Source organism: Eucyclogobius newberryi, unplaced genomic scaffold, assembly GCF_026437365.1.
Source record: "Eucyclogobius newberryi isolate DKJ021-1_F unplaced genomic scaffold, fEucNew1.0.hap1 SCAF_8, whole genome shotgun sequence".
Taxonomy (NCBI): Eukaryota; Metazoa; Chordata; class Actinopteri; order Gobiiformes; family Gobiidae; genus Eucyclogobius; species Eucyclogobius newberryi.
This window is the reverse complement of record NW_027316500.1, coordinates 28,725,441-28,747,047: the sequence shown is the minus strand read 5'-3', so window position 1 is coordinate 28,747,047 and position 21,607 is coordinate 28,725,441. Positions and strand designations below refer to the sequence as shown.

At 40.5% G+C, this 21,607-nt stretch overlaps 1 protein-coding gene across 2 annotated transcripts in view; it reads right to left on the bottom strand.

Annotated features, from left to right (window-relative positions):
- The window catches only part of inpp5a (inositol polyphosphate-5-phosphatase A), a 288,060-nt gene that overhangs the window by 28,299 nt on the left and 238,154 nt on the right, over positions 1 to 21,607 (bottom strand). For both annotated transcript variants that reach the window (XM_072436661.1, XM_072436662.1), the window contains exon 12: positions 13,388 to 13,461. In XM_072436661.1, coding sequence (XP_072292762.1) covers positions 13,388 to 13,461 — 74 coding nt within the window. The remainder of the gene's footprint in view (positions 1 to 13,387; positions 13,462 to 21,607) is intronic.

The window sequence follows — 21,607 nt, the reverse complement described above, 5'->3', positions numbered from 1 at the left end:
TTTGACTTTATTTGGTGTAAATATATCTGTTGTACATATACATTATGTTTTAGTTTTACACCAATCAAGCAGGTATCTGTGGAGAAATCGTTGAAAAGTTGGTAGAAAAATGACAGGAAGTGACATCACACCAGGGACACTCAAGTTTATGCAGAAATTACACAAAGAAACAACTTTTTTTTGACTCTCTAAACATTAATTTGACAATATAAAGTTGCTCTCATATATTTTTATTAGTCAAATTTTAAAAAAGTGACATTAGATGATTTTTTGCCAGTTTGCCGGGTAATTTCCTATCGTGATGTCATCAATTACAAACAGGAAGTGACATTTCAAACCTAAAAAAATGGGCTATTCTGCGATAAAAATGTTTTTATCTTTTTGCAAAATTAGAAATATATGAAACTTAACTACATTTTAGTTCAGTGAGTCGTCCGACCTGTAGGGGGCGCTTTAAACAGAGAGAATTATGAAATATGTCATACGTACAACTCGAAAACTCATCCTAAACCTCAAATGACGCAAAACCTTGACTTTGCCTTTAAACTTCGCCCAGAAAAACGCTCACACCGACCCTTCTCTCACCGACCTCAGCTCCCGTAGCTCCTCCCGCTTTAAAAAAAAAAAAAAATCCGGTAAATCACAATTGATGCACTCGTCCCGCCGCCGCTCTGTCACTCAAAATCCAGCTCGGGGCCCATTGTCTCTAACCAGGTTACTCAAGAACGCATTCGCCCGCCGCGGCCACCGGCAACGATTCAATTTTTGCATCGATCTCGCGCAAAAAAGGGCCCGAGAAATCAGATCAGAGGAGTACTAAAAGCTTTAGTCCGAATCAATCAAAATACATGAATAACATACGAGAGGGTTTAGTATGTTTTAGGGGGCATTACTGCAGTTACGCCAGGCCAAATATGAAATCAAAACAAGAGGAATGCAGGCTAAAACTATTATTATTTTCAGTCGGACGGTCGGAGCGGAGATAAAGACCTCGAGGCCGGTTACATTAAACATGATGGAAAAACTGTGTCCCAACTAATAAATGATAGATTTCTGTTGAAAACGCACATTAAACGTTTGCTGCTGCTCGTCCGCATCGCGATGTCCTGTTGCTATGGCGTTGTCTGCGTGGAATGAGAGAGGGAAAGTGAAATGTAGCAGTGTCTGATTACTAAAGACCTTCAATGTTTCGCAGGGTTAAATCACAAAAATTAGCAGATTTTGTTCAGATGATTATAGTGTGAATGAAATGGGATTAAGAGGAAAGGAATAAGTTAATATATAAAGACAGCGACCGCGTTATTTATAGTTTTATGAATCGCATCACACTTTATAATCTGGTGATCATCGTGCAAAGTCAGAACACCAAAATGTACAATGTTTTCGCTCATGTGGCGTTAAAGGAGACGAGTGGGAAGTGAGAGCGACGAGGGACAGAAGCCCGGAAGGACAAAAGAGACGAGTGCAAACGGTTTGATCCAATATTTGTGACTTTTACTTTTGGATACGACAGGTGAGAATATCATACTGCAGAGGTCTAAACCAGGACTAAACCAGGACTAAACCAGGACTAAGCCAGGTCTAAACCAGGTCTAAACCAGGTCTAAACCAGGACTAAACCAGGACTAAACCAGGACTGAACCAGGTCTGAACAAGGTCTGAACAAGGTCCAAACCAGGTCTAAACCAGGACTAAACCAGGTCTAAACCAGGTCTAAACCAGGACTAAACCAGGTCTAACACCAGGTCTAAACCAGGTCTAAATCAGGACTAAACCAGGTCTGAACCAAGTCTGAACCAGGACTAAACCAGGACTAAACCAGCTCTAAACAAGGTCTAAACCAGGTCTAAACCAGGACTAAACCAGGTCTAAAACCAGGTCTAAAACCAGGTCTAAAACCAGGGCTAAACCAGGTGTAAACCAGGTCTAAAACCAGGACTAAACCCAGGTATAAAACCAGATCTAAACAAGGTCTAAACCAGGTCTGAACCAGGTCCAAACCAGGTGTAAACCAGGTCTAAAAGGGGCCTACACGCTTGCTCTTAACGAGGACAAACCCGGACAGAAATATGATTAAATGGACACAAATTTAACTGCTGAGGAATCTGAGCACCACCTGAAGCAGCGCGCACACCACAGTTTGAGAAACACCGTCGTACAGCGTTCGGCCTTTATGTTCAGCTGAGACACGGACAGGCAAATGAAGTCATGTGAATTAGGCGATTGTTGGATACAAATACAAATTATAATTCTTAACATTTGTGAATGTTCAAGTCTGACAAAAATCCAAAACAATCAATTCAACAAAACCGTCAAAGACAAAATGCCACATTCTAGAGCCTGAGCCAATGGGAGCGCGGCAGCCGGCTGGCACCAGGTCGACTGTGGCGGGACGGGACTACATTCCTCATGTGGGTGCTCAGCGCTCAGACGTGTCCCGGGCCGCTGTGACGGACAGCGGTCTGAACGTTTCACAGCAGCAGCGCAAACGTTTCACAGAGTAAAGTGTGTAAGAAAGCAAAAGTCAAACACGCAAAACTCACAAATGTCACTTTTAACTGACCTTTGCCCGCTTCAACACGGGTGCACTTATTCTACCACTTAAGGGTCTTTTCTAGAACCTGCTCACCTCTGGTTTCAGCCAAGACGAGACGTTAGGGCCGAAAACATGTCAAGATGTTTTTTTTACTCATCGATCACTCAAAACTCACTTCAAAAACTAAATAAAAATCTGATTAAAGTGACGTATGACAGGTTTTTAAGATTTTATAATCTAGTTTTACATCAATCGAGCAGGTATTTGTGGAGAATAGGTAAAACAAATCTGTAGAAAAATGACAGGAAGTGACATCACACTAGGGACTCTCATTCCAGTCAAAGTTTATGCAGAAATCACACGTCGTGAAACCGCCTGTGAAACTGACGTGAAACAGACGTGAAACAGACGTGACACTGACGTGAAACCGATGCGAAACTGACACGAAACTGACACGAAACCAACGTGAAACAGACTTGAAACAGAAGTGAAACTGACGTGAAACAGACGTGAAACTGCGCCGCGGCGATCAAACGCGTAAATACAGTCCCGCTCGCTGAACCCGGAGCGTAAATCACGGCCAATTTCGCTTATCGCCCTTCGCTCGCCGTCACACAAAACCAGGCCCGGCGCTCGACTCCCGTCGCCCCCGGCGACACCTCCTTATCCATCACCCGCCGCGGACAGAATTAACTTGCAGATTAAATGTTTGTGACTGGTATTGATTTATAGATCGGGGCTGGAGTGTGCGCGCGCTCTGCTGGGCCGAGCCAAAGCCCGTAATAACCTCACAGATGGTCGGGGCCACCAGAGAACAATCGCACAGGCTTGATTGCTCACAGGCACAAGGCAGGGCTGACAGGGGGCGGGGCTACGCTATATATGCATGAGTCTGTTTGGGCGGCGGCGGAGGAGGAGGCGGAGGAGGAGGAGGAGGCAGAGGCTGTTTAAGTTTAACTAGCGCCGTGGACCATTAAAACACCCGGCGATGGTTGGGTTTCATGGGCTTTCCCGATGAAGGGAGAGAGAGTGCATTTGGTTTTACGCACAAGGGCCGATGGGAAGTGGAAATGAGTAAGTGTTGTGTGATCACGAGCGCGTTGTGTAAAGATGTGTTGAAACGGAAGCAGAACTAGTGGAATGGGATCGGTCATTTGTGCTCAGCTCGAAGTGTCGTGTACAAAGTGTTGCCAGGATACGGAACGATAAACAACACGACACAACAACACAACAAGGAATTAAAATAGGAGAAGTAGAAGTAGGAGTATTAGGAATAGTAGTAGGAATATGATTAGGAGTAGGATTAGGAATAGTAGGAATAATAGAAGTAGGAATGGTAGTTGAAGTAGTAGTATGAATAGGAGTAGTAGTAGGAATAGGAGTAGTAGGAATAGGAGTAGTAGTATGAATAGTAGTAGTAGTATGAATAGGAGTAGTAATATGACTAGGAGTAGTAGTATGAATAGGAGTAGTAGTATGAATAGGAGTAGTAGTAGTAGTATGAATAGTAGTAGTAGTATGAATAGTAGTAGTAGTATGAATAGGAGTAGTAGTAGGAATAGGAGTAGTAGTATGAATAGTAGTAGTAGTAGGAATAGGAGTAGTAGTATGAATAGTAGTAGTAGTAGTATGAATATGAGTAGTAGTATGAATAGTAGTAGTAGTAGGAATAGGAGTAGTAGGGGCGGCAGTAGCTCAGTGGTAGAGTGCTCGTCTTCTGATCCAAAGGTCGGCGGTTCGACTCCCCGCTCAGTCAGAGCGGTCAGATCCACTGGCCCGCAGGTTGGCGGTGCGATCGCAGCTGCCTCATGTGAATACTGCCGTTGTGTCCTTGGGCAAGACACTTAACCCAACTTGCCCCCCAGTGTCTGCGTATATCTGGGGTGTGAATGTGTGTGTGAATGGGTGACTGGTTCCTTGATGTAAAGCGCTTTGAGTACCTTGACGGTAGAAAAGCGCTATATAAATGTGACCATTTAACAAGAAAGCACTTTGTCATTTTTCAACACAACAACTCTCCAATTCCAACACCCTACTCCTATTCATACTACTACTCCTATTCATACTACTACTCCTATTCATACTACTACTCCTATTCATACTACTACTCCTATTCATACTACTACTCCTATTCATACTACTACCTATTCACTACTACTCCTATTCCTACTACCCTATTCTACTACTACTACTCCTATTCTACTACTACTACTCCTATTCATACTACTACTCCTATTCATACTACTACTCCTATTCTATACATACTATCTACTACTCTATTCATACTACTACTACTATTCATACTACTACTCCTATTCATACTACTACTCCTATTCATACTACTACTACTATTCATACTACTACTCCTATTCATACTACTACTCCTATTCATACTACTACTACTATTCATACTACTACTACTATTCATACTACTACTCCTATTCATACTACTACTACTATTCATACTACTACTACTATTCATACTACTACTACTATTCATACTACTACTCCTATTCATACTACTACTACTATTCATACTACTACTCCTATTCATACTACTATTCATACTACTACTCCTATTTATACTACTACTCCTATTCATACTACTACTACTATTCATACTACTACTACTATTCATACTACTACTCCTATTCATACTACTACTCCTATTCATACTACTACTCCTATTCATACAACTACTCCTATTCATACTACTACTCCTATTCATACTACTACTCCTATTCCTACTACTACTCCTATTCATACTACTACTCCTATTCATACAACTACTCCTATTCCTACTACTACTCCTATTCATACTACTACTCCTATTCATACTACTACTACTATTCATACTACTACTACTACTCCTATTCATACTACTACTCCTATTCACACAACTACTCCTATTCATACTACTACTCCTATTCATACTACTACTCCTATTCCTACTACTACTATTCATACTACTACTCCTATTCATACTACTACTCCTATCCCTACTACTACTCCTATTCCTACTACTACTACTCTACTACTACTCCTATTCATACTACTACTCCTATTCATACAACTACTCCTATTCATACTACTACTACTATTCATACTACTACTACTATTCATACTACTACTCCTATTCATACTACTACTCCTATTCATACTACTACTACTATTCATACTACTACTCCTATTCATACTACTACTCCTATTCATACTACTACTACTATTCATACTACTACTACTATTCATACTACTACTCCTATTCATACTACTACTACTATTCATACTACTACTACTATTCATACTACTACTACTATTCATACTACTACTCCTATTCATACTACTACTACTATTCATACTACTACTCCTATTCATACTACTATTCATACTACTACTCCTATTTATACTACTACTCCTATTCATACTACTACTACTATTCATACTACTACTACTATTCATACTACTACTCCTATTCATACTACTACTCCTATTCATACTACTACTCCTATTCATACAACTACTCCTATTCATACTACTACTCCTATTCATACTACTACTCCTATTCCTACTACTACTCCTATTCATACTACTACTCCTATTCATACAACTACTCCTATTCCTACTACTACTCCTATTCATACTACTACTCCTATTCATACTACTACTACTATTCATACTACTACTACTACTCCTATTCATACTACTACTCCTATTCACACAACTACTCCTATTCATACTACTACTCCTATTCATACTACTACTCCTATTCCTACTACTACTATTCATACTACTACTCCTATTCATACTACTACTCCTATCCCTACTACTACTCCTATTCCTACTACTACTATTCATACTACTACTCCTATTCATACTACTACTCCTATTCATACTACTACTACTATTCATACTACTACTACTATTCATACTACTACTCCTATTCATACTACTACTCCTATTCATACTACTACTCCTATTCATACTACTACTCCTATTCATACTACTACTACTACTCCTATTCCTACTACTACTCCTATTCATACTACTACTCCTATTCATACTACTACTACTATTCATACTACTACTACTACTCCTATTCATACTACTACTCCTATTCACACAACTACTCCTATTCATACTACTACTCCTATTCATACTACTACTCCTATTCCTACTACTACTATTCATACTACTACTCCTATTCATACTACTACTCCTATCCCTACTACTACTCCTATTCCTACTACTACTATTCATACTACTACTCCTATTCATACTACTACTCCTATTCCTACTACTACTACTATTCATACTACTACTCCTATTCATACTACTACTCCTATTCCTACTACTACTACTATTCATACTACTACTCCTATTCATACTACTACTCCTATCCCTACTACTACTCCTATTCCTACTACTACTATTCATACTACTACTCCTATTCATACTACTACTCCTATTCCTACTACTACTACTATTCATACTACTACTCCTATTCCTACTACTACTCCTATTCCTACTACTACTCCTATTCCTACTACTACTACTATTCATACTACTACTCCTATTCATACTACTACTCCTATTCCTACTACTACTACTATTCATACTACTACTCCTATTCCTACTACTACTCCTATTCCTACTACTACTACTATTCATACTACTACTCCTATCCATACTACTACTCCTATTCCTACTACTATTCATACTACTACTCCTATTCATACTACTACTCCTATTCATACAACTACTCCTATTCCTACTACTACTACTCTACTACTACTCCTATTCCTACTACTACTACTATTCATACTACTACTCATATTCATACTACTACTACTATTCATACTACTACTACTATTCATACTACTACTACTACTCCTATTCATACTACTACTCCTATTCATATTACTACTCCTATTCATACTACTACTACTATTCATACTACTACTCCTATTCCTACTACTCCTATTCCTACTACTACTACTATTCATACTACTACTCCTATTCCTACTACTACTACTATTCATACTACTACTCCTATTCATACTACTACTCCTATTCCTACTACTACTACTATTCATACTACTACTCCTATTCCTACTACTACTCCTATTCCTACTACTACTACTATTCATACTACTACTCCTATCCATACTACTACTCCTATTCCTACTACTATTCATACTACTACTCCTATCCATACTACTACTCCTATTCCTACTACTATTCATACTACTACTCCTATTCATACTACTACTCCTATTCATACTACTACTCCTATTCCTACTACTACTATTATTCATACTACTACTCATATTCATACTACTACTACTATTCATACTACTACTACTATTCATACTACTACTACTACTCCTATTCATACTACTACTCCTATTCATATTACTACTCCTATTCATACTACTACTACTATTCATACTACTACTCCTATTCCTACTACTCCTATTCCTACTACTACTACTATTCATACTACTACTACTACTCCTATTCATACTACTACTCCTATTCATATTACTACTCCTATTCATACTACTACTACTATTCATACTACTACTCCTATTCCTACTACTACTACTATTCATACTACTACTCCTATTCCTACTACTACTCCTATTCCTACTACTACTCCTATTCCTACTACTCCTATTCATACTACTACTCCTATTCCTACTACTACTCCTATTCCTACTACTACTACTATTCATACTACTACTCCTATTCATACAACTACTCCTATTCCTACTACTACTATTCATACTACTACTCCTATTCCTACTACTACTCCTATTCCTACTACTACTCCTATTCCTACTACTACTCCTATTCCTACTACTCCTATTCATACTACTACTCCTATTCCTACTACTACTCCTATTCCTACTACTACTACTATTCATACTACTACTACTATTCATACTACTACTCCTATCCATACTACTACTCCTATTCCTACTCCTATTCATACTACTACTCCTATTCATACAACTACTCCTATTCCTACTACTACTACTCTACTACTACTCCTATTCCTACTACTACTACTATTCATACTACTACTCATATTCATACTACTACTATTCATACTACTACTACTATTCATACTACTACTACTACTCCTATTCATACTACTACTCCTAGTCATATTACTTCTCCTATTCATACTACTACTACTATTCATACTACTACTCCTATTCCTACTACTCCTATTCCTACTACTACTCCTATTCATACTACTACTTCAACTACCATTCCTACTTCTATTATTCCTACTATTCCTAATCCTACTCCTAATCATATTCCTACTACTATTCCTAATACTCCTACTTCTACTTCTCCTATTTTAATTCCTACTCCCATTTCTACTACTACCACTGCTACTCTTCTTACTATTCCTACTCCTACCAATATTCCTACTACTCCTACTTCTGGAGAAAATAGAAATTGTGGGAGAAACGAGTCTGAGGACAGAAAAATGTACAGAAACTATTAAATATAAGGAAATGTTTAGCTTTGAAAGTGTCTAAATCAAAAGACTAAACTAGAGTAAACCAGGACTAAACCCGCTTTAAATCAGTCTGATAAGAAAAGGAATTATACTTTACTTCAGACAACTCGGTGCACCTTTTCAGAAATATTCCAGAGATAATACAATAATAAAAACTCAAAGAACAATAAAAGTAATATTAGATTCAGGATTATTAAAACAAGTGTTGGTCAGAGATACTGCCCCTAAAAATCGTCTGATCATCAAACTAATCACTTTATTTCAAAAGTAACTGGATTGCTGGATTACTGTAGCAAAATATAATTAAATCTATTTATCGCACTATTTTTTACAAATGTATTCCTTTTTCTGTCATTTAACTTAAATCCAAATAAATGCCATTAAACTCTAATCTGTAAAAAAAAAAATGTTACAGAATAACACACATATTTTCTAATAACCCAAAAGTTCTTAGGGTAATTTATTTTATTTTAACAATATAATCGGATTGTAATAAATATAATCCCGTTAAAGCAATGCCTTACTTTGTGACCAGTGCCCAAAACTACCACCTACTTTAGTTGTACGTCTTCAAAGTACTTCATTTACACGTACTTTCAAACGCCTTAAAACAAATGTGAATATTTTTTTCTAGTCGTTTGGCGTAAACCCAAAAACAATTGATCCGGACCGAGAATTAAATGAATCTTAAACGAGTCCGAACGCCACACACAAAGACAATATTTCAAACTCCAGTCATGGATTCCCCTGTCCCCCCCTCATCCCCCCCTCGTCCCCCCCGTCCCAGCTCCGCCGCCGCTGCAGTTTATCAAGTAATTATTGTTTGATTACAGCGTTTCATTATCTGCGCTGATTGAGTCACAGGCGGCGCCGAAGGTCAAGTGCCATTAACGCCGCGCCGCCAATCATATTCCCGCACGCTCAGCCACTGTTTGCCCGCCGCCGCCGCCTCGCTCCGAAAGGGCTAATTGTGGATGCGTTTGTTTGAGCGACGAGGAAGGACGGTTCCCAAAAGAGGTCCCGGCGAGGAATATCAATGTGTCTCGCCGTCGGAGAGAGACGCGCTGGGGAATCTGAGCCGGACGGAGGTTTAAACGGACTCGTGAAAAACAGTTTGGGACAAAAAATGGGGCGAGGACCAAAGACTGGACTGACATTATAATGAACGTTCGCAATATGGAAAAAATACATTTGGATTTGATGTTAAAATGGATAAATTTGACAGAGTTTGGACAAAATTTGACTTTTTGGTTGGGTTTCCTGTGCCATAATTCTCTCTTCTTTCTCTTTTTATGATTTGTTGGATGTCTAATTATTTTATTTACCGTATTTTCCAGACTATAAGTCGCACCTTTTTTATAGTTTTGGCCGAGGTGCGACTTATACTTACATTTATACTTATATACTATCCGGAGCGACTTATATGTGATATTATTTGTTATTTTCACACTTGCAACTGCATTTCATACTCCAGTGTGACTTATATGTTTTTTTCTTCTCTATTATGCTTTTTTTAGCTGGTGCGACTTATAGTCCGGAAAATACGGGTATATCTGATCTCTCTCTGGTCTCGTTTCCCCATCACGGTTTTGTTTTTTTATATGTTCATAAATTTAAAAAACATGTGAAATGAGAGGCTTTACATTCATACATACAACCAGTTAAGGCAAAACACTGCAGGTCGATAGGAACAAATCTTAAATTCACAGATATCAATTTGAAACTTTTCCTGTGGTTGACTTTCTTACATGGAAGAGACACATGTATTACAACGTTTGCATCATGTCATGTTTTCATATAAAAATAAGGCATTTATGTGTTAAATTGCCAAACGTGCTCTTATTTGGTCCATTCAACAATTAGGCTAAATTTGCTCGCTTTTGCTTTTTCTCGAAATATTTGACAATTCATGATTCTGAATGATTTATTTAGTATTTGAGAAAACAAATCCTTTGGAACAATTTGTTAAAATCGAGTTAAGTACAAGATGTAAAGTAAAGTTTAGTTACTTTAAGGGCCTGATTTTTATGTCTCTGCGACGCATTTTAAGAAAACGGCCTTTGAATTTGCAATATTCCGTGGAGATTGGACAAAGCTTTCCAGGTTAAAAGCCAAAATGCTGAGAGCAAACTGACCAAAACAACACAAATTGCAGAAAATGAATGAATGAGTGTTTTGCCTGATTAACGCTGGTTAAGTCCTCATGCTAAAAGAAAAGCATTTTAAAGCAGTTTCCAGCGACAGTATTTAAGGACATTTTGGTCTAATTCATCCCAAGAAATGGCGTAGACTCTAAAGCCGTAAACTCTAATGCCGTACACCCTAAAGCCGTACACCCTAAAGCCGTAAACTCTAAGGCCGTAGACCCTAAAGCCGTAAACTCTAAGGCCGTAGACCCTAAAGCCGTAAACTCTAATGCCGTACACCCTAAAGCCGTACACCCTAAAGCCGTAAACTCTAAGGCCGTAGACCCTAAAGCCGTAAACTCTAAGGCCGTAGACCCTAAAGCCGTAAACTCTAATGCCGTAAACTCTAATGCCGTACACCCTAAAGCCGTACACCCTAAAGCCGTAAACTCTAAGGCCGTAGACCCTAAAGCCGTAAACTCTAAGGCCGTAGACCCTAAAGCCGTAAACTCTAATGCCGTACACCCTAAAGCCGTACACCCTAAAGCCGTAAACTCTAAGGCCGTAGACCCTAAAGCCGTAAACTCTAAGGCCGTAGACCCTAAAGCCGTAAACTCTAATGCCGTAGACCCTAAAGCCGTAAACCCTAAAGCCGTAAACTCTAAGGCCGTAGACCCTAAAGCCGTAAACTCTAATGCCGTAGACCCTAAAGCCGTAAACCCTAAAGCCGTAAACTCTAATGCCGTAGACCCTAAAGCCGTAAACCCTAAAGCCGTAAACTCTAAGGCCGTAGACCCTAAAGCCGTAGACCCTAAAGCCGTAAACTCTAATGCCGTAGACCCTAAAGCCGTAAACTCTTAAGGCCGCAGACCCTAAAGCCGTAAACTCTAATGCCGTACACCCTAAAGCCGTAAACTCTAAAGCCGTAGACCCTAAAGCCGTAAACCCTAAAGCCGTAAACTCTAAGGCCGTAGACCCTAAAGCCGTAAACTCTAAGGCCGTAGACCCTAAAGCCGTACACCCTAAAGCCGTAAACTCTAAGACCGTACACCCTAAAGCCGTAAACTCTAAAGCCGTAAACCCTAAAGCCGTAAACTCTAATGCCGTACACCCTAAAGCCGTAAACTCTAAGGCCGTAGACCCTAAAGCCGTAAACTCTAATGCCGTACACCCTAAAGCCGTAAACTCTAATGCCGTACACCCTAAAGCCGTAAACTTTAAAGCCGTAGACCCTAAAGCCGTAAACTCTAATGCCGTAGACCCTAAAGCCGTAAACCCTAAAGCCGTAAACTCTAAGGCCGTAGACCCTAAAGCCGTAAACTCTAATGCCGTAGACCCTAAAGCCGTAAACCCTAAAGCCGTAAACTCTAATGCCGTAGACCCTAAAGCCGTAAACCCTAAAGCCGTAAACTCTAAGGCCGTAGACCCTAAAGCCGTAGACCCTAAAGCCGTAAACTCTAATGCCGTAGACCCTAAAGCCGTAAACCCTAAAGCCGTAAACTCTAAGGCCGTAGACCCTAAAGCCGTAAACTCTTAAGGCCGCAGACCCTAAAGCCGTAAACTCTAATGCCGTACACCCTAAAGCCGTAAACTCTAAAGCCGTAGACCCTAAAGCCGTAAACCCTAAAGCCGTAAACTCTAAGGCCGTAGACCCTAAAGCCGTAAACTCTAAGGCCGTAGACCCTAAAGCCGTAGACCCTAAAGCCGTACACCCTAAAGCCGTAAACTCTAAGACCGTACACCCTAAAGCCGTAAACTCTAAAGCCGTAAACCCTAAAGCCGTAAACTCTAATGCCGTACACCCTAAAGCCGTAAACTCTAAGGCCGTAGACCCTAAAGCCGTAAACTCTAATGCCGTACACCCTAAAGCCGTAAACTCTAATGCCGTACACCCTAAAGCCGTAAACTTTAAAGCCGTAGACCCTAAAGCCGTAAACTCTAAGGCCGTAGACCCTAAAGCCGTAAACTCTAATGCCGTAGACCCTAAAGCCGTACACCCTAAAGCCGTAAACTCTAAGGCCGTAGACCCTAAAGCCGTAAACTCTAATGCCGTACACCCTAAAGCCGTACACCCTAAAGCCGTAAACTCTAAAGCCGTAAACCCTAAAGCCGTAAACTCTAATGCCGTACACCCTAAAGCCGTACACCCTAAAGCCGTAAACTCTAATGCCGTACACCCTAAAGCCGTACCTGGGAGGGAATGAGATCTCCAGTTCCGTCAGTCGATCCTTGAACACCGATATCTCCTTGTCATATTCTAAAAGCTGCAAAACACAATGTGGGAAACAGGCATTAGTGGGTTATTAAAATACAAGTCCCAACGCAATTATATTTGTAGGAAACGGTTTAGAAAGTTGATGTTTTACAAACATTGATTATAAGACAAAAGTGAAATTATGTCAAATGAATCACTAAAGTGCCAAAAAATATCATGATATAAACTTTTTTGAAAGTTATCATATATAACATATTTTTTTCATTTTAATCAGATCTTTTTTGGTATATTTCTTCCAATAAACGCTATAATCAATGTCCAAATCTTGCATATCTTCAAATCACCATTTACAATATGATCCACTTCTAATAAATACATGTACTGCCAATAAGTCCGTCCTATGAAGTTCTTAGTTCTCGACTGATGTTTGACAGAATGTGAAATTCCGTCAAAATAATCAGAAGTACAAAAAAATCAAGTTTACATACGTAACATAACTTTTTTTTTTAATTTTCAGTTTTAATCAGCTCTTTTTGTAGTATTTTTCCACAATAAACGCTATAATCAATGTCCAAATTGTGCATATCTTCATCACATCTTCAAATGAACATTCACAATATCATCTATAATTCGATATATAGACACTTCTAATAGACAAAAAGTCCGTCATAATAAACAGTCTTTAAGAAGTACAATTTGTTCTTCTTATTTTTGGTTAATTAGACACATTTTGAGGTTAATCCAAGAACAATCTAACAATTATTATGGCTAAAATGTAAGTATTTAAATGCATCTTCAGCCTAACCCAGTCGCTCACGTGTTGCACTGGTGTCAAAAAGTGAAAACCTTTTCCGCTCAAAACATAACAACGCCGTAAACGTTAAGTATATCTGAGTATATTTGTCCAGTGCAGTTCCGCTGTCCGTCACGTCACGTCCCCCCCGGCGGCGGCTCGCATCATCTCCGCGGTGACAGCGAATCGTCTCCGCTCTCATCCATCATGTGTCGCCTCGCGGCCCCTCCCTGCTCCCGGGCCCATAAATCATTCACAAGAAGTGCAATTAGCGGGCGCCGTGTACACATTAATTACGTCTGAGATGAACAGGTAGTCGGAGCCACCTGCGTGACTGCCCATCCCGCCCCCCCGAGTGACTGGCGGCTCCCCCCAGGCCCCGCCCCTTCCTTTTGACCAAACAGGAAGGCCGGCTGGGGGACGGCGGGACGTGCGGGCGGGACGTGCGGGCGGGACGTGCGGGCGGATGGCGACGTTAATGGCGTTACATGGATGTAGAACAAGGAGCACAATGAAGCATCAATGACGTGTTGTACATCAAGATGATTTGGATTAATGTCGGCCGAACTGACGGATGTCGGGTTCTGCGTGTAGCGGCTTTAAGTTATGCATATATTAAGAGTCACGAGAACAAACGGTGTCAGAAGTACGTGTCGCGTACGCACCGGCGACAAGATGACTTTGTGGTGGCGTTTTTTGATGGACAAAGACATGGTTTGTTGTCAAGGAAAGTGGACGTATTTACAACGTGATGAAGGGATAAACTTGTAGAACAAAGAACATTTTCTCCAACTAAGTCATTTTTCTCAGAGGTTAGTCGGTTCAGGGCGGCATGATATTGCAGTATCGCAAAAGTATCGATACTGCAATATTGGTAGACAGAGTAATCGATAGTCCACAAACCTAATACATCGCAGTGACATCAAAGTCCTGCATCTGACAGAAAAAGTGTCCATGATTTCCTTTATTCAGTCTAAATGAGCCTAATTAAGTTGTATTTTTACAGTGTGAGTAATACATTTACACCATGAACATGTTTACTTTAATATATCTGCAATTACAGTGTTAAAAAGTATATTTTGATAGTCATTAACAGCATATTGCAATAATTTCAGTCGCGTTCAGCCATAAAAGACGGAGGTCGGAGGGGGCCATGGCACAGATTGGCAGCCTTGCTTCTGCCAGTCTGCCCCAGGGCAGCCGCAGTTTCAAGAGTGAATACTGCATCATCATCATCAAGTCCCACTGAGATAGCGCCAGAGGGGAGGAGCCTAAGTCTAGAGGCGGTTCCCGTGGCCCGACGTGCAGGAGAGGGCGGGACCAATCAGGAGTCACGCCGTTGTCACATGGGACTATCATTATCATCATCATCATCATCATCCTCATCTTCATCCTCATAATCTTTATCCTCCTCCTCATCTTTATCATCATCTTTATCATCATCATCATTATTATCATTATCTTTATCATCCTCATGATCATCTTTATCCTCCTCATCATCATCCTCATCATCATCTTTATCATCATCCTCATCATCATCATAATCTTTATCCTCCTCTTCATCTTCATCATCCTCATCATCTTTATCCTCCTCATCATCATCCTCATCTTTATCATCATCATCATCATCATCATCATCATCATCATAATCTTAATCCTCCTCTTCATCTTCATCATCATCATCCTCATCTTTATCATCATCATCATCATCATCCTCATCCTCATCTTTATCATCATCATCCTCATCATCATCTTTATGATAATCTTTATCATCATCATCATCATCTTTATCATCATCATCTTTATCATCATCATCTTTATCATCATCATCTTTATCCTTCACATTAAAAACTGTTTTCATCTCTGTCACACTTTCTTGTCCCAAACACAGATGAGGTTTGAAACGTCTCTTTATTTGCACGTGTAGTTTCACTTTGTAAAAGATCCGATTTAAATCTCATTTAGAGCCACACGATTGGTCCGGTTCACAATTATGCTCACGTACACACCAAAATCTGATTATGATCTGATTTCTAGACTTTAAAGATTATTTAAATGACACACAAACCACAAACTCGAGCAGTGCGAGTACTAATCAGAAGAACGATATTCAGAACTAAATCAGGTGTTTTTGCTGTTTGCAGAGCATTTTAATACTTCTATAACTCGAAAAAAAGTGATAATAATCTGATTTTGAGAGCTCATGTAACCACAGCAACCGACAAAAAATATCCAAGATCCAGGTCAAATTTGGGCAAATAAATTAATATAAATAAATACAGATAAATTGAACAAAAATATATAAATAAATACGAATAGATATAAATAAATAAATGCATATAAAAATATGAATAAAAATAAATAAATATAAATTAATATACTATAAAAAAATAATTGTATTTAAACTGCAGTGTGAACATAGTGGTAATAATGGCTAAAGGTGGTTGTAAAAGAGTTAAAACACGTCGATTAGCTGTGGAATCATGACCTTTCTTTGACAATGCATTTCCTCACATTAGTTAATAAAACGCGCAGCTAAATGATACATCAGTGGTATCTTAATAACCCCTCCTCCCGCCGCCTCTCGCTCTCCCTCGCCGTCCCGGCACCGGAGCGTGTCGTGATCATGTGCCACTGGTATAGAACAGGGGCCATTACTGGGACGCACGGGGGCCCGCCGAGCCCCCGTCCCATCGGTTCAGGAGGGCAGATGGACCGCATTCATCAAACTCACGGAGCGGGAGGGGTCACAGGAGACACACCCAGACACTGTGGATGAGGGATGGGACGGCACGCTTGGCGGCGGCGGCGGGAGCTGAGAAGCGCGGGGAGGAGGCCAAGGTCATTCTGAACTCAAACTCAATCAATAATCAAGTGTTTTAGGCGGTGCATTAGGCGTGCTGCGAAACGGAGAGACTGAATACAAACAAATAGGCGTGCGCTCGGCGTGGGCCATCAAAATGAATATCTCGATATGATATTTTCACAATGCATCAGGGGTGTGAGAACATGCGCCTGTAAATGTCTCGTTTGAGGTTCAAGTATCGCACAAATTGGTTTATAAATTTAACCACCAAAGTCCAGAAATAGAACGTTATATCCTCTCTTTTTGAGCTATTTTTAAAAACTTGAATTATAGATGATGGAGGAACTTACTTTGCATAGCTCCCAAATAACAATTGCAATAGAACATATTTTTCATACTGCCTCGCACTTCTAATGTGTTATTTATGACATACTTGTGCAGCAAAAGTATTCAAATTGGACTAATAATATAAGTTTATACTTTGACTTCCTGGTTGGACATTGGCAGCGGATGTGACAAACGTACTCATAATTCCATAACTTTACTGTACATAAGGGCCAAATTTACACAACATGATGTGACAAATGGCGCCTTTAAAGGTCTCGTTATATATTCTTAAAACCGTCAGAAAACTGTACCTTATGTGTGAATTTTCCCTGCATTATGGATGATATTTTGTGTATTGATGACATGGACAGAAGCTTTCCATTAAAAAAAAAAAAAATCGAACCGCATCTGGTGTAAAATGATGAGGAATACATCTTCCAATCGTGAGCATGACGCAGAGTACAGATGAACCAGTTGAGAGAGCGCCCTCAGAGGAGCAGAGAACAGGACATCGACACAGGGCGCAACGAGATGAGCGCTACGTCATGTCCACGAGGGCTAACTGAGCGCGAGCGGGCTAACTGAGTGCAGGCATGCTAACTGAGCGTGAGGGGGCTAACTGAGCGCGAGCAGGCTTACTGAGCGAGCAGGGTAACTGAGCGCGAGCAGGGTAACTGAGCGCGTGAGGGCTAACTGAGCGCGAGCGGGCTAACTGAGCGCGAGCGGGCTAACTGAGCGCGAGCGGGCTAACTGAGCGAGAGCGGGCTAACTGAGTGCAGGCATGCTAACTGAGTGCAGGCATGCTAACTGAGCGCGAGCGGGCTAACTGAGAGTAGGTAGGCTAACTGAGCGCGAGCGGGCTATCTGAGAGTAGGTAGGCTAACTGAGCGCGAGCGGGCTAACTGAGAGTAGGTAGGCTAACTGAGCGCGAGCAGGCTAACAGCGTGTCTGTGTGCAGCCGGACACGTGGTCAAAACACCAGCGAAGTCGGGTCAAAATAGGAAAAGAACTAGATTATTTTCTCCGTTAGCTTTCAGCAGTTAGCCTCCATGCTAATACTCTGTAATCAGCCACGCTAAAACCTGTCGTACCCACTTCAATCACAAAACAGAACCAGACAATACTGCACAAATGAAGTGTCTTATCCTAGTAGTTGTTTTAAAATAAGATTATTACATTTATTTCACACTAGCATCGCTAATTATGCTATTCGATAATTGAATGCCGTTGTGGGAGCTCCAATAGAGAAGACTTCATAATAATATTAGCAGTAGTGACTTAGTGTTTCTGTGGATGCGTTTGAATATCACTTCAAATGAACTAATTATGACACGAAGCTTTCACTATTCATTACGTTCATTTGTTTTGGATAATTAGCTCGTTTGGTCGATTCAATTAAGACACCGGGGTTCACGCAATACCACCTAATTAATCCTTTCCCATTAGCCCCGTTAGTGATTTAGCCCCGGCTCGGCGTTCTTTGGGAAGCGGCTGGTGTTTGCCGCTCCGATTATTCGTGCATAACGCAGTCTAAACAGTGTCAGAGAAGCAGCATATGGCCCCGTGTGTGTCCACTATTGTCTCTGGTAAGTGAGTGTTGAGTCATTCGTTCAGGTGAGTGGGAAAAAGCCTGTGAACACACATTTCACGCCACATTTCTCCGTAGGTCAATTAAACGTAATGCTCGGCCGCTGTGGCGGGTCAGTGCTCCTCCAAAAACAGCTTTTATTAGTTTAAGGCTCACTGACATTAGAGAAGCAGGAGTATGGTTGAGATTGCGTTGAAATTGACCAGTGGGAATGTTGTAGAATGTTGAAACTTAAGACTGAAAATCAGAGCTGGATAAAGCCCCCTCTTTCCTGAAAAGAGTTTGAATTTTGGAGGAATTATTCTGCATTTTCTTTCTTTTTTAAACATATATATATAGACCGTATATATATTTATTCTTACTCATTTTTTCAATTTTTAAAAGTTTAAAACATGAAACGGACGGAACAGAACCAGAAAGTAAGATTAGGAATAATGATAATAATACAAAATCTTCACATTTACAAATGAAAAATATGAATTCAATATGGTTACATTTTACAATTTCCAAATTAAGTCTAAATGCTAGTTTCTCCATTTGTCTGTTATAATGTCAGTCCAGTCCTTGATTGTTGGTGGTGTTTGTGTCAGCCATTTCCTAGCGATGGCCTTTTTCCTGCTGCTAAAAGTACATTCTAAAAGTATCTAAGCATAAGTATTTAAGTACATAGTTCTAAAGTCCAAAGGAAGGTAATGTCAGAAACAGTCTGCGGTGCATTCTCTACGTTCACAGCTATATTCACACAGACATCCTCAAAGTGCGTGTACGTTAGCTTCGTCAGATTTAGCCTCACCCTCTGTCGTTGCTAGCTCCGCTCAAGCCGCCATCGCGCTGACCGCTCACAACTGATGACGCAGCGCACGCTTCTGTCGCAAAGAAAACACATCTCGGACCGTTGACACTGATATCGCGGCATCTTTGATTGATCTTCAGATTTGATTATATTTCCGTGAACTTAATCTTAACTATAGCGTTTTGCGTGGCGTTCGCTTCATCGGTTTAGTTGGATAAAACCCAGCTCAACATGTGGAAATGGGTGATTGGCAGCTTTGTAGAATGGGTCAAATGCAGAGAACAAACGATATAGCACTAAAGTATGAAAAATGTATTGGGCAGTCACAATAATTATTACATTGATGGAACTATTTTTGTTCTAGTTAGAAACGTTTTATTTATTTTTTGCCATTTTTTGTAGTTCAACAACAAAAAATCTACATTGACTCGTTAAAGATGTTTCATTCTGCTCTGTATTCTTGTTTTATCCCTAATATTGCACGTTTAAGATGGATTTACTGAAATAATCACGTTTTAAGCTTATTCACGCAGCGTTATCAGTTATTTTCAGTTTAATCGTTTGCTATTTTGTGCTGCAATAAAGCAGATTGCACTCGACTATACAACCCACATTAATTTACATCAAATTCTGTTAATTTAGTTCTAATAATACTTTCTTTTGAAATAGCGCTTTTCCACTGACATCACAACCAACATGGAACAAAAATGACATTTAGATTAACTTAAAATTGGACAAATTTCATCGACTTTGGACAAATTGGGACGTTTGTGTTGGAGTTTGTCTGCCGCAGTTTTAATATTGATTTCTATTTTCTCTCTGGTCCCGTTTGGTGTTGATTATGTGAAGTTTTAATATTGAAAAAACATGACAAAATAAAAAAATGGCTTTTCATGACACCCCACAATGCTTCACAAAACAGTCAATGAAACAAAGCAAAGATCACACGCATTTGGAGAATCAACACAAAGCGTCCACTAGACCTACAGTTTTCCCCTTTAAACCCCTAAAAGTGTAATAAGCATAAGACGACGAACGAGCGAACGACGTCGATTTCCCCAAACGCTACGACCGAACGGGGGGAACGCACATTTCACGGCACATTTCTCCGCAGGTTAATTAAACATGACGCTCAGCTGCTTCGACGGGTCAGCGCTCCTCAAAAAAAACGCTCGTATTGGTTCAAGGCCCGCTGACATTACGGGCGGCGGCGGCGGGTGGGGCGCCGTTTGTCACTCGCCGCGACCTTGGAGGGGCGAGGAAGATGGGACGCTGATGGTTATGTTCCGTGCTGAGGAAGATGAAGAGGCGTCTGGGGTAAAAAAAAACGCCGGCGCGAGGGCCTGCGCGGTTCGCCGATCTGGCCTAGCGTTAAATCAGAACGGTTTGATTGCTGGAAGTTGTGTGATGAAAAAAGAAAAGAAAACAACAACAACAACAACAAACGCCCAAACACGAGGCGTCTATAACGGCGCCGCGTCCGTCCCGCACCTGTAATTGTGCTTTGAGTTACGTCTTGTCGAACGCCTTTTTCGACGCCGCCGTCAAAGCCCATCAATAAATGTAGAGGTGAAAGGTCGCTTAATTTGATCTTCACCTCCTCGCGCTCGGCTTTCATTGAGCGGGTCATATTTTTTCCAGCGGGTTTATGGCATCTTCATTATTTTGTCGGGAAAAGAGATAAACTGTCATCGACATTCGGGGAGGAGCGGCGCGATTGGTTTTGTTTTGGGGGCGGGGTCGAGCTAAACGCGCGCCGTGATGTGACACGATATGACAGACGATGAATGTCCCAAAATATATATGTCGATGGTTCGCGCAGTTGTTACTGGATATGAATGAAAGCTGGTGCCGTTATCCTTTGTTTATAGGTGTGTTTTTAACCGCG